Genomic DNA, 13,341 nt, shown 5'->3' with positions numbered 1-13,341 from the left:
TGGGGAGCTCTGCTCTGGTACACTCATATATTAGGGAGCGGGGAATTTATGCCAGTGGGCATAACTAACTTCTTAATGTAGAACAACTGTGGACATGCTCCAGTTACCTTCATGCCTTAAAAAATGTAACAGCTTCACAAGTCCAAAAGCAAATGCCACTGTCCCAGACTGGGTAGCCTATGTGCGTGGCTGCTGAGCCCCTAGCGCACAGCACGGCCCAGGGCTTTGTTCTCAGATGTATTCTAATGAGGATACACTGCAAAGCATTTACTAGTTTTAATGACTTGATTTCTCGGTCGTTTTTGTTGTTGCTGCTTCACCTTCTTTTGGGTTGGCCAAAAGGTTCGTTCGAGTTTTCCTACAAGACGGTACAGAAAATCTGAACAAGCTTTTTGGCCAACCGAATATTTTGTTTTACATTAAATAAGCAAGCCAATTTCAAAATTATTTAACAAAAGATCTGGTAAGTGAATCCTAAAAGCTAAATCGTCACCTATTTTTCAGAAGTATCTTACTCGGCAAGTCAAATGCAAAGAATTATAGCAATTACTGTCAATTTTTCCATTTACTTTGAAATTATGTTTTAATAAATAAGTTCTTTCCATACACATTCCCTGTGGTTATTAGATTTTATATACTTACTTTAATGCAATAAGAGATGCAATTATCCTCATAGTGTTTGCAACATCTATGCCTTGGTCCATGCTTACATCTGAAAACAAACCAAAGGAATAAAAAAAGTTAAATTGTGTGTGTGTACATGTGTGTATGTCTGTGTGTGGATCTGCTTAAAACTCTCTAACCAAAAAAGGAAAAAACATTATCAACTCATTTCTAAATGTGTACATCTTTTGATTTCCTGGGGCATACAGAAGCAAAGATAACAGATTTTTTTTCCCTTTGCTGCTCACCATTTGACACACTGTAAAATACGCGACTGCAGTCAAAATGCCTAAATGTGGAACAGAAAGCCATGTTGGTAAATATTTGTGACTAGATATGAAAAATACGTGTATGTTATCTCTATACTCTGCCAAATCTTTTGGAAGTTTTCGATTGCTCATTGTAGCGTATAACGGTCATAAATCATCCATGAAGTCAGGACTTGAGCAAAAATCATAATGAGAATGCGCTCAGGTTACAGGAATTTATACTTAATTATATTTGAGAGAAAACATCTGTGAAAGAAACATGATACAGTATTAGAACTTAAAATTCCGTTTTTAAAATAAATATAGAAATAGATCATGTGGGAATTCAAAGTAAGTTATTTGCTATTTAATTGTAAACCAATTAGTCCTCTGGTGTTTAATAAACATTTCTGCTGGGAAGACTACTGTTCAAGACACTTATTTTAGTTACTTGGTATGTCGATTTCAGGATATTTATTCACTTGAGGCATAAAGAATAAGTAGAATACCTAATGTGGCCTTAACTTTCCCTCTCTCTCTCTCTTTAAACGAGTTCATGTCCCAAAATAAGCAGTCTTTATAACTCTTTCAGACCACAGTTAACTAATTATCTTCATGGTTGGAACACATTAACTCTTTCTTGTTTATAACGACAACTTGTAGAGTGATATTCTGGCTCTCTAATTCCATTTGCAAACCGACTACCAAGACCTTCTCCAAAATCCAACGCTGCTCTGCAGCTAGAGCGTACAGGCAGCCTCTCCGAGTCAAGAGCAACAGCAGCAGTCCGTTCCTTTTGTCATTAGAATGATATGACGTATCTGGTCTCGCCAAGCTGCTGAGTGATTAAAGCAAGGGGCCTGAAAAGGGGTGAATCAGAGAAGGGCTGCCTTATGTAAACCATCACTCTCCAAACTTCTAAGTTTGTGGACACATCTAAGTGTCCTCTTCAAAGGCATCTCTCAGCATGGCCACCAGCACTACAGAGAGACTGTTCAACTCTCTTTGTTAGTGAACTAACATTCCGATAGCAACCACACTCTCATCCATTCTTTGCTAGCCTTCCATTGAAACGGCTTCCCACGTGCTGCACCACCCATCTCCTATATGATCTGCTCTGCCTCTATCTCGCACCTGCATTCACACCAGCAGACTCGCTGAGGCTGCCCTGACAAGTTCTGCCATGACTGGATCAGCTCTGATAGCCAAGGCTTCGTCCACCCACATCACACATTCTCTGCATTCCCCTGTGACTCTTGTTGATGTGCTTCCCATTAACAGGGTTCCCTAGCACAATTAAGTTCACTGCCACAATTATTCCTGCCGTCTACTATCCCTTTCTTTGCTATTACCTTCTTCTGCTGTGTATGCTAAAATGGAGACAAAGTCTTTATGTTCAATAAAAATTCTGAGTACCCCACTCTGTGCTCCTGCATGTGAAGAAAGTCTTATGTTATTCCATTTAATGCATGCAATACTCCTTAATAGAGGTTATTAGCCCCCAGCTAACTGATGAGGACTTTGGAGTACAGAGTGATTAAATCACTTGTTTAAAGTCCCAAGGCCAAGAGGGGCAAAATGAGTCAAACACAGGTCTTCAGATTTCTTAAAGGGCATCTGCGTCCTGTAACTGATCCCCTAACTTTCTATATTGCCTCCTCATTCTACACTGTCTAAAATATCACTACAAGATTATTTTAATTGGCTGAAATTCCAATTTTAAACCATTAAATGTATTTTCTAAAATACCTTAAATATTTGAAATGTAACTGAACATATATTTGTATGAAATATACATTTCTTTGTATAACGTACAAATATTTATTTTATTTCCAAAGCTCTAAAAAGTTCCACTCTTACAACATATCTTTTACCTAAGGTTTGTTCCTCATTATTCCTACATCTACCTGCATCTTTCAGAACTTTTCCTTTTCCTTTCCACACTTGGCACATTCGATTCAGTTCAGTCACTCAGTTGTGTCAGACTCTTTGTGACCCCAAGGGCTGCAGCATACCAGGCTTCGCTGTCCATCACCAACTCCCAGAGTTTACTCAAACTCATGTCCATTGAGTCAGTAATGCCATCCAACCACCTCATCCTCTGTCGTCCCCTTCTCCTCATGCCCTCAATCTTTCCCAGCATCAGGGTCTTTGGCAGATGAGTTAGTTCTTCACATCAGCTGGCCAAAGTATTGGAATTTCAGGTTCAGCATCAGTCCTTCCAATGAATATTCAGGACTGATCTCCTTTAGAATGGACTGGTTGGATCTCCTTGCAGTCCAAGGGACTTTCAAGAGTCTTCTGCAACTCCACAGTTCAAAAGCATCAATTCTTCAGTCCTCAGCTTTCTTTATAGTCCAACTCTCACATCCACACATGACTACTGGAAAAACCATAGCCTTGACTAGACGGACCTTTGTTGGCAAAGTAATGTCTCTGCTTTTTAATAAGCTGTCTAGGTTGGTCACAGCTTTTCTTCCAAGGAGCAAGTGTCTTTTAATTTCGTGGCTGCAGTCACCATCTGCAGTGATTCTGGAGCTCAGAAAAATAAAGTCTATCATTGTTTCCACTGTTTCCCCATCTATTTGCCATGAAGAGACTGGACCGGATGCCATAATCTTAGTTTTCTGAATGTTGAGTTTTAAACCAACTTTTTCACTCTCCTCTTTCACTTTCATCAGTTCTTCTTTGCTTTCTGCCATAAGGGTGGTGTCATCTGCATATATGACGTTATTGACATTTCTCAGAGCAATCCTGATTCCATCTTGTGTTTCATCCAGCCCAGCATTTCGCATGATGTACTCTGCACATAAGTTAAATAAGCAGGGTGACAATATATAGCCTTGACGTACTCCTTTCCTGATCTGGAACCAGTCTATTGTTCCATGTTCAGTTCTAACTGTTCCTTCTTGACCTGCATACAGATTTCTCAGGAGACGGGTCAGGTGGTCTGGTATTCCCATCTCTTGAAGAATTTTCCACAGTTTGTTGTGATCCACACAGTAAGACTTTGGCATAGTCAATAAAGCAAAAGTAGATGTTTTTCCAGAACTCTCTTGCTTTTTGATGATCCAGCGGATGTTGGCAATTTGATCTCTGGTTCCTCTGCCTTTTCTAAATAAAGATTGAACATCTGGAAGTTCACGGTTCATGTACTGTTGTAGCCTGGTTTGGAGAATTTTGAGCATTATTTTGCTATGGTGTAAGATGAGTGCAATTGTGCGGTAGTTTGAACATTCTTTGACATTGCCTTTCTTTGGGATTAGAATGAAAACTGACTTTTTCCAGTCCTGTGGCCACTGCTGAGTTTTCCAAATTTGTTGGCATATTGAGTGTAGCACTTTCACAGCATCATCTTGTAGGATTTGGAATAGCTCAGCTGGAATCCCATCACCTCCACTAGCTTTGTTCATAGCAAATATTAATCTGTTTCCTAAAGTTCCCTATTCTAGCCTCCTGCAACTCTGCTTAGTTTGAAATAGGAAAGGATTTCAATTGCATGTAAATGTATTTTAAAGGCATATAATGGTCTATAGTCCTGCCAGAAATAATAAATACACTCTCTCGCCATCCTGTGCCTTTTTATAAGACTCTATGCACAGTTTCTGGTATAAAAAAAATCCATTACTTGAAAACAAAAAGAAAACTTTGGCATGGCAAAAATATCATATAAAACAGTGACAAAATGTGCTAAAATCAAGATAAAGAACTCACACTGAATCCACAAGCTTCCTGACTAGAGCAATTATATTCATTCCTCTTGGTTTTTCCTCATGTTTCTCAGTCTTTTGTTCCACTTTTGCATAGGCTGCCTCTGGTGAATAAGAATGTGTGGGAATTTCTTCCTTCCCAACAATGAACCTAAAGAAAAGAACACAATGAAAGGCATTTTTTCACCTTAAAAAAAAGTCAATGAGAAAATAAACTGATTTTGTTTATATACAAATACACTGTGAACAGAACCTTATCATTTGAAATAATATTTTCTGCAACTTATATAAAATCTAAACATCCTTTAAAAAAATAGACTTTTGAAATCTGAATACTCAGAAACTGTTAACAGCTATTTAACAAATGCGGCATCTAAAAATCCAATTAACCAAGTGAATACAGCATGGCACTTGGATGGACCACCTTTTAACTTAGGTCACAGCCTGTTTTAAGGCATTATGCACCTTAACGTTTTTTCAAACAGAAAAGCAGATGAACTATGAACTTGGATCTACTAATTAATGACAAATTTTTTTTTTCTCTAAAATGTATTGACAGCTAAAACTGAATGCATTTCTCATCTTTCACTCTAAGTTTATATCTAATGTCACTGTGAGTCACAAAACAGCTACAATACAGTGGATGGTCATCTATACACACACGAGAAACAAAGGGAAGTAACGAGAAACAGAAAGTGTTAAGGTTCTGTGTCTTCCCCACATTATTTCATTAGAAAATCTTAAATTTGATGTTATTCTAATCTACTTATTTCTCTTGGGAAAATCTAATATCTAGGAGAAGACATCATGTCTCATGAGAACTGGACTATATTTTTCCAAAGACAGTACAAAGAAAACACTACCAACCATTAGATATCACTCATAGTATCCTTTATTGGAGTTTTCATCTCTGCTGTTTGTACCATCACCAAAAGAGTTGCTGCTCTTACAAAGAATAACTAAGCTTTCCTTAGTCAACTGTGGCTGCTGAACTTTCAGAAAACATCACAAAATACAGTTAAACAGGAGATCGGTAACACCACACTAAAATTCTGGAACATGTGGGTTATGACAAATTTAAATATTCTTAGGTTTGAGAAAATGGTTCCTATCAACAAGAGAAACCCATCTCCTTAAGACAAACTTAAAACATCTAGTTTATCAAAGGAGCATGCAATGAGACTGTTTGCCACTAGGGGGCAGCTGTGCCTCCTTTGGTAACTGCTTGGTAAAGTGTGAATGGAGAGTTTAGGATCTGTACTGCTGCTCTTTAAGAAGACAAAACTGTGCTAAAACAGATACAATGTAATCTCTCATACCTTTCATAACACTGTCGCTATTTTGGCCAGAACTGACCATTCAAAGTAGAGCTCACTTCCTTGGAGAAGTTGCCCCTGCTGCAAGCCTCCTTTCTCTGTGCTCTCACAGCTCAGGGAACCCCTTCTTTACTATTACATCCAGTGCCTGGCATAGTGCTGGGCATGTAATACTTAGTTAATACACAGTGAATGAATATAGTATGCAATCTGAGCATTTATGACTATATGACAGACACAGTACTGAGTACTTTACGAATATATCATTTAACCCTCACAGCAACACTATGAAGTAGGTACCATAATTTCCATGACTTAGTTAACATGAAAAAGGCATCCTGTTACAGCCAGAAATAACTGCGATTATTTGAACTTGCAATAATTTGACTCTAATGCCTGGATTCTTAGTCTTCAGGCTTTGTACGCTAACTATGCTTTAAACTATGAGGAATCAGGCTTAGTCTACTTTCAGAAGTCTATTTTCAGATTTCTGCATTGGCTTTTCTCTCATGGTTCTGTCCTTGACTCTTTCTATTCCCATAACTTCCACTATTATCTGACAGAACTAGCAAGAGCTAATAACCACCTTTCCAGAATATGTTCCTATAATACAGAGAAAATGTTAAGTGCAAATAGTCCAAGTCAGTCCTTCATTATAAGCAGATTTGAAGAAAACACATACAAATATCAGGCACATTGTGAGTTATTGCAAGAATTCCAGAGTCTAAGGAAAGATTCAGGGATAAGGTAAAGTTTTCTCTAGGAAAACCAACTTTTGATTTTGTTACCAAGTTTCAGTTTAACAAAGAATTCTATATAGCCAGTGCAACAACAATAAAAAGATATTTTCTAATAAGTTTCATGATCTTTAATGAAACATATGACACAAAGAAATTACTGCTGTGTGTTATGATTTAGTTATTGTTACCAAAGAATTTCCACAACCAAAATATTCCATTCAATATTATAAAAGTTTAATTTCCTAATGAATGTGAAAATGCTTGATGAACTATAAAATTCAGTGCTAACCAACATCTTTACAGTATCCACTGTGTGTCAATTACTGTGATAAGAGATGAACTACCAGGTAAAAAGAAGAGGCCAGTGACTCTAGTGAAGCTTATAATCCAAAATGTGTTTGATAACACATGAGTCCTGACCTAACGAAGCCCATAATCTGGTGCCACACAATTAAGGACTTAGTTTTCCAGTAATTGTTCACGTGTAGCTTTGTCTTTCCAAGCTCTTTGAACAGAGAGTTCTTGCAATCTTCTTTAACACCCTATAGTATAAGGCACACAATAGGCCCCCAAATAGTGATTGACTGACTGATTTATTTTTAGGAGGAAAATTAATAAATTACTCTGTTAGTGAAATGACCACAAAGCCACTTTTTTAACTTTTAAAATTACTTTCAACTTAAAAGTAGAGTCATAAATAAATAATTATGTACAATGACATTACATTTAAAAAAAAAAAGCTAACATAAATTCTCTAACCATAAAAGTATATAAAAGATGCAACTTACCTAAGTGCAGAGAATGTAAATCCTTTCAAACCATCTTTGCACCTAAAACAATAAAAATTTACAATAATAAAATGGTAACTTATTTTGAAATATAAAGCAGCAGTATTAAATAGCTATTAAAATTTTTCCTGAAAATGATTTTCTGTTAAGGTGAAGTTCTTTTAGGACAGTGATCTGAGCAGTACAAATGGTCAAACAAACAATGAACAGTAAAGCAAGCCACCTAACACAAAATGATTAAAATGATAACGCCTCCCCACGTCATACTAACACAATTCAAAGCTCAATTCTCAAATTTGTAGGCTGAAGGGAGATTTAAATGCAATCTTCTATGGGATCCATGTGGACTTAAAAGGAAGGCTGCGAGTGGAGTATTTTTCATTCTACCCAATCCTGGGGGAGCAATTTGTTGTGAAGAAAAAGGCCACATACACCCACTGGGTGTGTTTTATATACAGGTCAACCAGGGTCCTGACTCCTCTTTACTTATTAATGCAGTGAACGCAGAGCAACGTATAGTTGGCAGGTACAAAAAGGTTTCACGTTTAGTTCAACAGTTTTAACTTCTGAGTAAGCCCAGTTGGAACAGATAACGCAGCATGAGGAACGCGGGTGGAGGAGAAGAGCACAGAGAGAAGACTGCAAATATCAGAGCGTTTACCACTGCTGGGCACTGTCTGCAGCCCTTTACATGTGCTGTCTCACTCAATTATATCACAATTCTATAAACAGGTGTATCTCTATGTCACAGCTGCGCAGAGGCCCCCCACATGCGGCAATCTCCCAGAGGTCACAAAATAAATAGTAGTCAGAATTCATCTGACTTAAAAGTCACGGTTTTCTCTTACACCTCTTCCTAAAACAATGTATTCCTTTTAATTGGGGAAGACCTAAGCTACATGGCAATTAAAGGCGGGGCGGGGGTGGGTGCGGGAAGGGAAGATTCTCTCATTGGCAAAAAATATTTAAACAAGGTTTTAAAATAGGGGCCTTACTATATACTGGTCTTAATGGTCTGCTCCACTGTAGGTGTCATCAAGTTACCAGAGAATCTTTGTGTTTCTGGTATTAAAATTCCTTGGAGAAACTACAGATTGGTCATATAATGATACTCTAACATAACAGAGTATCATTATTCTATTAGACACTGGGTATTTGCAGAGGAAAAGCACAGTCTTAAATCTAACTGGGCAGTTCTATCTGTATGCCTTTTATATGAAAGGTCACAAAGGAAATGGAAAAAAATACAAGAAATCTGTCTCGAAAGCTTTAAATACACATTTTTATTGGAGGACATTATAGAATCTCAGGGAAAAAACTTAATCCATGTGCACTGAGATGTTTTAAAGAATTAAGAATTCAATTAAGCACTATAATCCACTTTGTGGTCATGTTAACAGTAAGAATGTGACCAGAGAATTTAGCTAACATACTACATAAGCATCTACCCTGTTCAGAATGAGGGTAAAGGCAAAATAATTCATATGTTAAGCTAAAAACGTGCAGGGGAAAATTACAGCATTAAAATTCTTCCAGTTATCTGTTTTCATCTGAAGAAAGTGTTTCTCAGTAATTTAAAACCCATAATTGAGTAATTTCTAGATAGATGGGGTGGTGAGGGGGTAGGCTGGGAGTCTATTGACTGGAAAACAGAGAGCAACAGATTGATTAAAAGATTATGTACAACTGGGAACAAATTTTGGTGTTGGTATGTTATTGTTAAAGGATAGCCATTTGTCTTTGCGCAATGCTAAATAAAGGATTCTGACAACGTGGTCTAGTCAGGATTGCATTATTTGTGACCTTAAACAATAAATCTAACTGCAGACCAAACATCAAAAAGTACCTTTCAAATATAAAAGGGCATCCACAAATGAATTTGCAATTTCATTATGATGGAAGTTTGGTTCTTTCAGCAGAACCCTGTGGGAAGCACTTCATATTGATAAAGTCTTAGCGTGGATTCAAAAGGGGCTATTCTTCTTTCCATTCATGTGTATAAGGTCTCTTAATGTAATTGAGGGTCAGATGTCTATGTCAAAAGGACAAAAAAGTAATTATTCCCAGAAAAAGAATGTTTAAAACAGCAATACTGGCCTGCATTCTGACATAAAAAGTATCATCTGAGCCCTAACCTAACTATGAAACACTACAGAAATCTGTGTTAAATGTAAAAAGTATGATATAAACATAAAGATTTATACAAAAGAGATCCCATTAAAAGGCACCTCACTATGAGATGGATCTGGTTATTATAATGTAAATCAAATCACATTCTTCATTCAGATATTAAGGCTGGTTGATTTATTCCGCAAATGCTACTATGCAGTGCCTTCTATGTGCAAGCTCTGCTTTAGGTTTTAAGGATGTAACAGTGGACAATACAGGGTCTCTGCTTTCCTACCACTGACATTTTAGATGAGGGAAGAGAGACGATTTAAAAAACTAAGTATGTCGTGTGGTGATAACTACTATGGCAAAAAGCAAAGCAGGAAAAGGGGAGAAACAGTATCAGCCTGGGCCTTTTGTATTTGTTTTTAATCTTGTGGTCAGGAAGCAGGCTTCCCTGGTGGCTTAGAAGGTAAAGAATCCGCCTGCAAGGCAGGAGACCTGGGTTCGATCCCTAGAAGATACCCTGGAAGAGGGAATGGCTGCCCACTCCAGTATTCTTGCCGGAGAGCTGTGGCCAGGAAGGGCCTCTCTGAGGAGGTGGAGTTTGGTAATTTGATCAGAAACCTTACTGAATTGAGGGAAGGGCATTTCAGTTTGAAGGACGAGGACTCTACGTGGTGTGTAAGGAGAACAGCCAGGGGTTAAGCTGGAGCGAAGCAGCAGTTGGAGACGAGGTCCCAGTATCAGTGGTAGGAAATGAGGGGGCAAGTGGTCTGCAGTTCCTGCAGGGACGGCAGGCGTGGTGAGGACTCGGGCAGGTTCTCCGCAGAGGAGTGAAAAGAGCTGTCTTAAATTCTAAGATAATAGACTGGCTGCTGGTTGGAAAACAGACTACAGGAGGGCAAGGGTAGAAAAAATCACAGGGCCTAATTAGGAGGAGAACGGTGCCTGCGGCTGGACCAGGCTGCAGTGGCGGACGTGGACAGGAATGTGTCTGAATGCATTTCAAGACAGAGTGGGCAGAATTTCTAGATGGTTTAAATGAATGTGGGGTATGATAGAGAATTTACAAATTATTAAAATATTTTTGGTTTGAGCGAATGGAAGGATAAAATATCCATTTACTGAAATGAGGAAGACTATTAGAGAAACAGGTTTTGAAGAGAAAAATCAAAGTTCTGTTTCAGATGCGTTAAGTTTGAGATGCATGTGAGCTGTAAATGGGAATGCTAGGGAAGCAAGCAGCTGGGTATGCAGATTTGAGTTCAAGGGAGAGGTCTCATCTAGGAATTAAGTGTCAATACAGAAAATAAGAAAATGAGCATTTTTTTATTCCTCCATAACTTGTATGCAGAAAATCTCTTTCAGAAAAGAAAAACAAAAATTCATTTCGCTAATAAAACCACTCTCTAATAACACAAAGTCATTCTAAATTTTTTCATTTTTTGTGTGGGCATAAAAAGAATGCATTTAACTCACGTATACACAAATTCTCCTATTAATGTTTGTGCAAATGGCATAAATAACTGAATCTACAGTTACTAAATCTCTACAATTGCAAGGTTCTGTGCTACCTATGACATAAAACAAAGCCAGGAGACAAAGAGGGGAAAAGAATTTGCAGCATTATATCAAACAACTTAGCTGATAAACAACTAATCATAGAGGGTCAGGTTGGAATTGCATACTATATATAAGAAAGAATTAAGAAGTCTGATGTTATTGTTATTAGAATACTACTTTTGGTCAAATATTAATAGGAGGGAATCCAAAAAGACAATTTTTTTCGATTAGAAATGCAAGTGTTGGTAAAAAAAACAGCTCTGCCCAGAAAGATTCTTTATTTCATTCTTAACTTCCATGAAATTACTTCAATGAGATACTGGAAATGTCTCATGATACCTGGGATACATTTTTTTGAGATATGAAATATACTTCATTACAACATTGTACCAGCAGGGGTCACTAGTAAACCATTTTGGGAAGAATTTCTAGCTCGGATGTGATTTCACAAACATTTTCTTGCACATTTTCCTTTAAAAACAAATTCATAGGCATGCAAAATATTACTTCTGAAAAAATTTTAGTTAAACTGCATTAAGTTCCCCCAAGTAAATATCACTAACATGAGACTTTTAGTGATAGGCGATACTCATGTTCCTATTATTCCACACAGTCATAAAATCTCTAAGAACACCCTAACATTTGGCACCAACATAGAATGTAAATGTGCTGTTTTATTATGTGCTTTCTAGTAACCTGAAAACACTGAGAACTATTTTGACTCCAGCTTTCATTTATTTGGTTACATATAATAGACATAAAAGATACACTTATATAAATCTCCTCTTAAATATTTCTAAAGCAGTGCATGATGCAATGGAACAGAAACTAGTCATAATTTGCCTGTCAACCTAAATCACTGAGGGCTCCATCTCGCCACCTTCAGAAAGAGGGCTGGAAGTAAATGACTGCCATAATGGCTCCTTAAATGATTTCCAATTCGGAAGTTTTATCACTTATTACCATCTTATTTACTGCTACTATTATTATTTAAAATAATAATGATGGAAAATAAATGAATTATTCCAAATCATTTATAAATAGTGATTTTGCCGTCAAGAATTAAAAAGAAATAAAACATACGTACAAATCCCTGAATTTATTTTGAGATTACTGGCTGCTACTAATATTATTACATTTGCTTATTGCTTATAAAATTTACACACGGAACTTACTCCTAAAAAGGTTGAAAGATACCTTCTCTTTTTTTAACTGTAAGATTACAAGACAAACTACCACCATAAATATATATATGCTATACAAAGACCTGTAAGAAACACTGTTAAATAGAAGAAGTAATTCTATAATCTCAATGATAGAAGGTTACATTTTTGATATATTAAGCATCAGTGCTAAAATATTATCAATGATAAAACATAAAATGCTGTTTTTGTATACATATAGAATGTTATAGAAAGTGATCAAAAGCATCAGATCAGATCAGATCAGTCGCTCAGTCGTGTCCGACTCTTTGCAACCCCATGAATCGCAGCACACCAGGCCTCCCCGGTCCATCACCAACTCCTGGAGTTCACTGAGACTCACGTTTATCGAGTCAAAAGCATACACCCCAAACAGTTACTAGCAGGCTACCTACTGAAGTGCGTGTTTAGTCGCTCAGTTGTGTCCAACGCTTTGCGACCCCATGGACTGTAGCCTGCCAGGCTCTGCTGTCCATGGGACTTTTTTCCATGCAAGAATACTGGAGTGGGTTGCCATTTCCTTCTCCAGGGCATGGGATAAAAGACATGAAGAAAGAATATAACTTTTTACTCTCTATATTCATATATCATTTAAATTTTCTATAAGTATACATTTATATATTATTTGTATAGTTTGTTTAATTAAAAACATCAGTATCTGAACATTTAGGAACAGATTAAACACTGTAAAAGTTATTCGTCTCTATTTCACCAACACCTTGGCAGAGAAAGTGAAAGTCAGTCAACTTCACTAATTAATACTGCTATAAAAGTTTTGCTAGAAGGCAAAAAATTAATAACTAAAACAAATGATGCAGGTAGAATTTTCTGAAATTATGATCCCAAAGAACATGGATAACTAGGGGACTACAATGACAAAAAAGAAACACTGAGTAAGTATCATGTCAGAGTTCTTTTGTCCTTTTTTTACTCATTGAACTGGTTAGAAGGAAACTCACATATTGGTTAAACATTATAGCATCTCTTTTTATTCACTCA

General features: G+C 37.0%; 1 protein-coding gene across 1 annotated transcript in view; it reads right to left on the bottom strand.

Moving 5' to 3' along the window:
• TMEM135 (transmembrane protein 135) overlaps positions 1 to 13,341 on the bottom strand; it is a gene marked incomplete at its 5' end in the record, with an annotated part of 241,078 nt that overhangs the window by 14,941 nt on the left and 212,796 nt on the right. The window contains 3 exons of the mRNA XM_010847209.1: positions 643 to 712; positions 4,626 to 4,772; positions 7,466 to 7,507. Of these exons, the coding sequence (XP_010845511.1) occupies positions 643 to 712; positions 4,626 to 4,772; positions 7,466 to 7,507 (259 nt within the window). The remainder of the gene's footprint in view (positions 1 to 642; positions 713 to 4,625; positions 4,773 to 7,465; positions 7,508 to 13,341) is intronic.

This window comes from Bison bison, unplaced genomic scaffold (genome assembly GCF_000754665.1).
Source record: "Bison bison bison isolate TAMUID 2011002044 unplaced genomic scaffold, Bison_UMD1.0 scf7180017864245, whole genome shotgun sequence".
In the NCBI taxonomy this organism is placed as follows: domain Eukaryota; kingdom Metazoa; phylum Chordata; class Mammalia; order Artiodactyla; family Bovidae; genus Bison; species Bison bison.
This window is presented reverse-complemented; position numbering and strand designations above follow the sequence as displayed.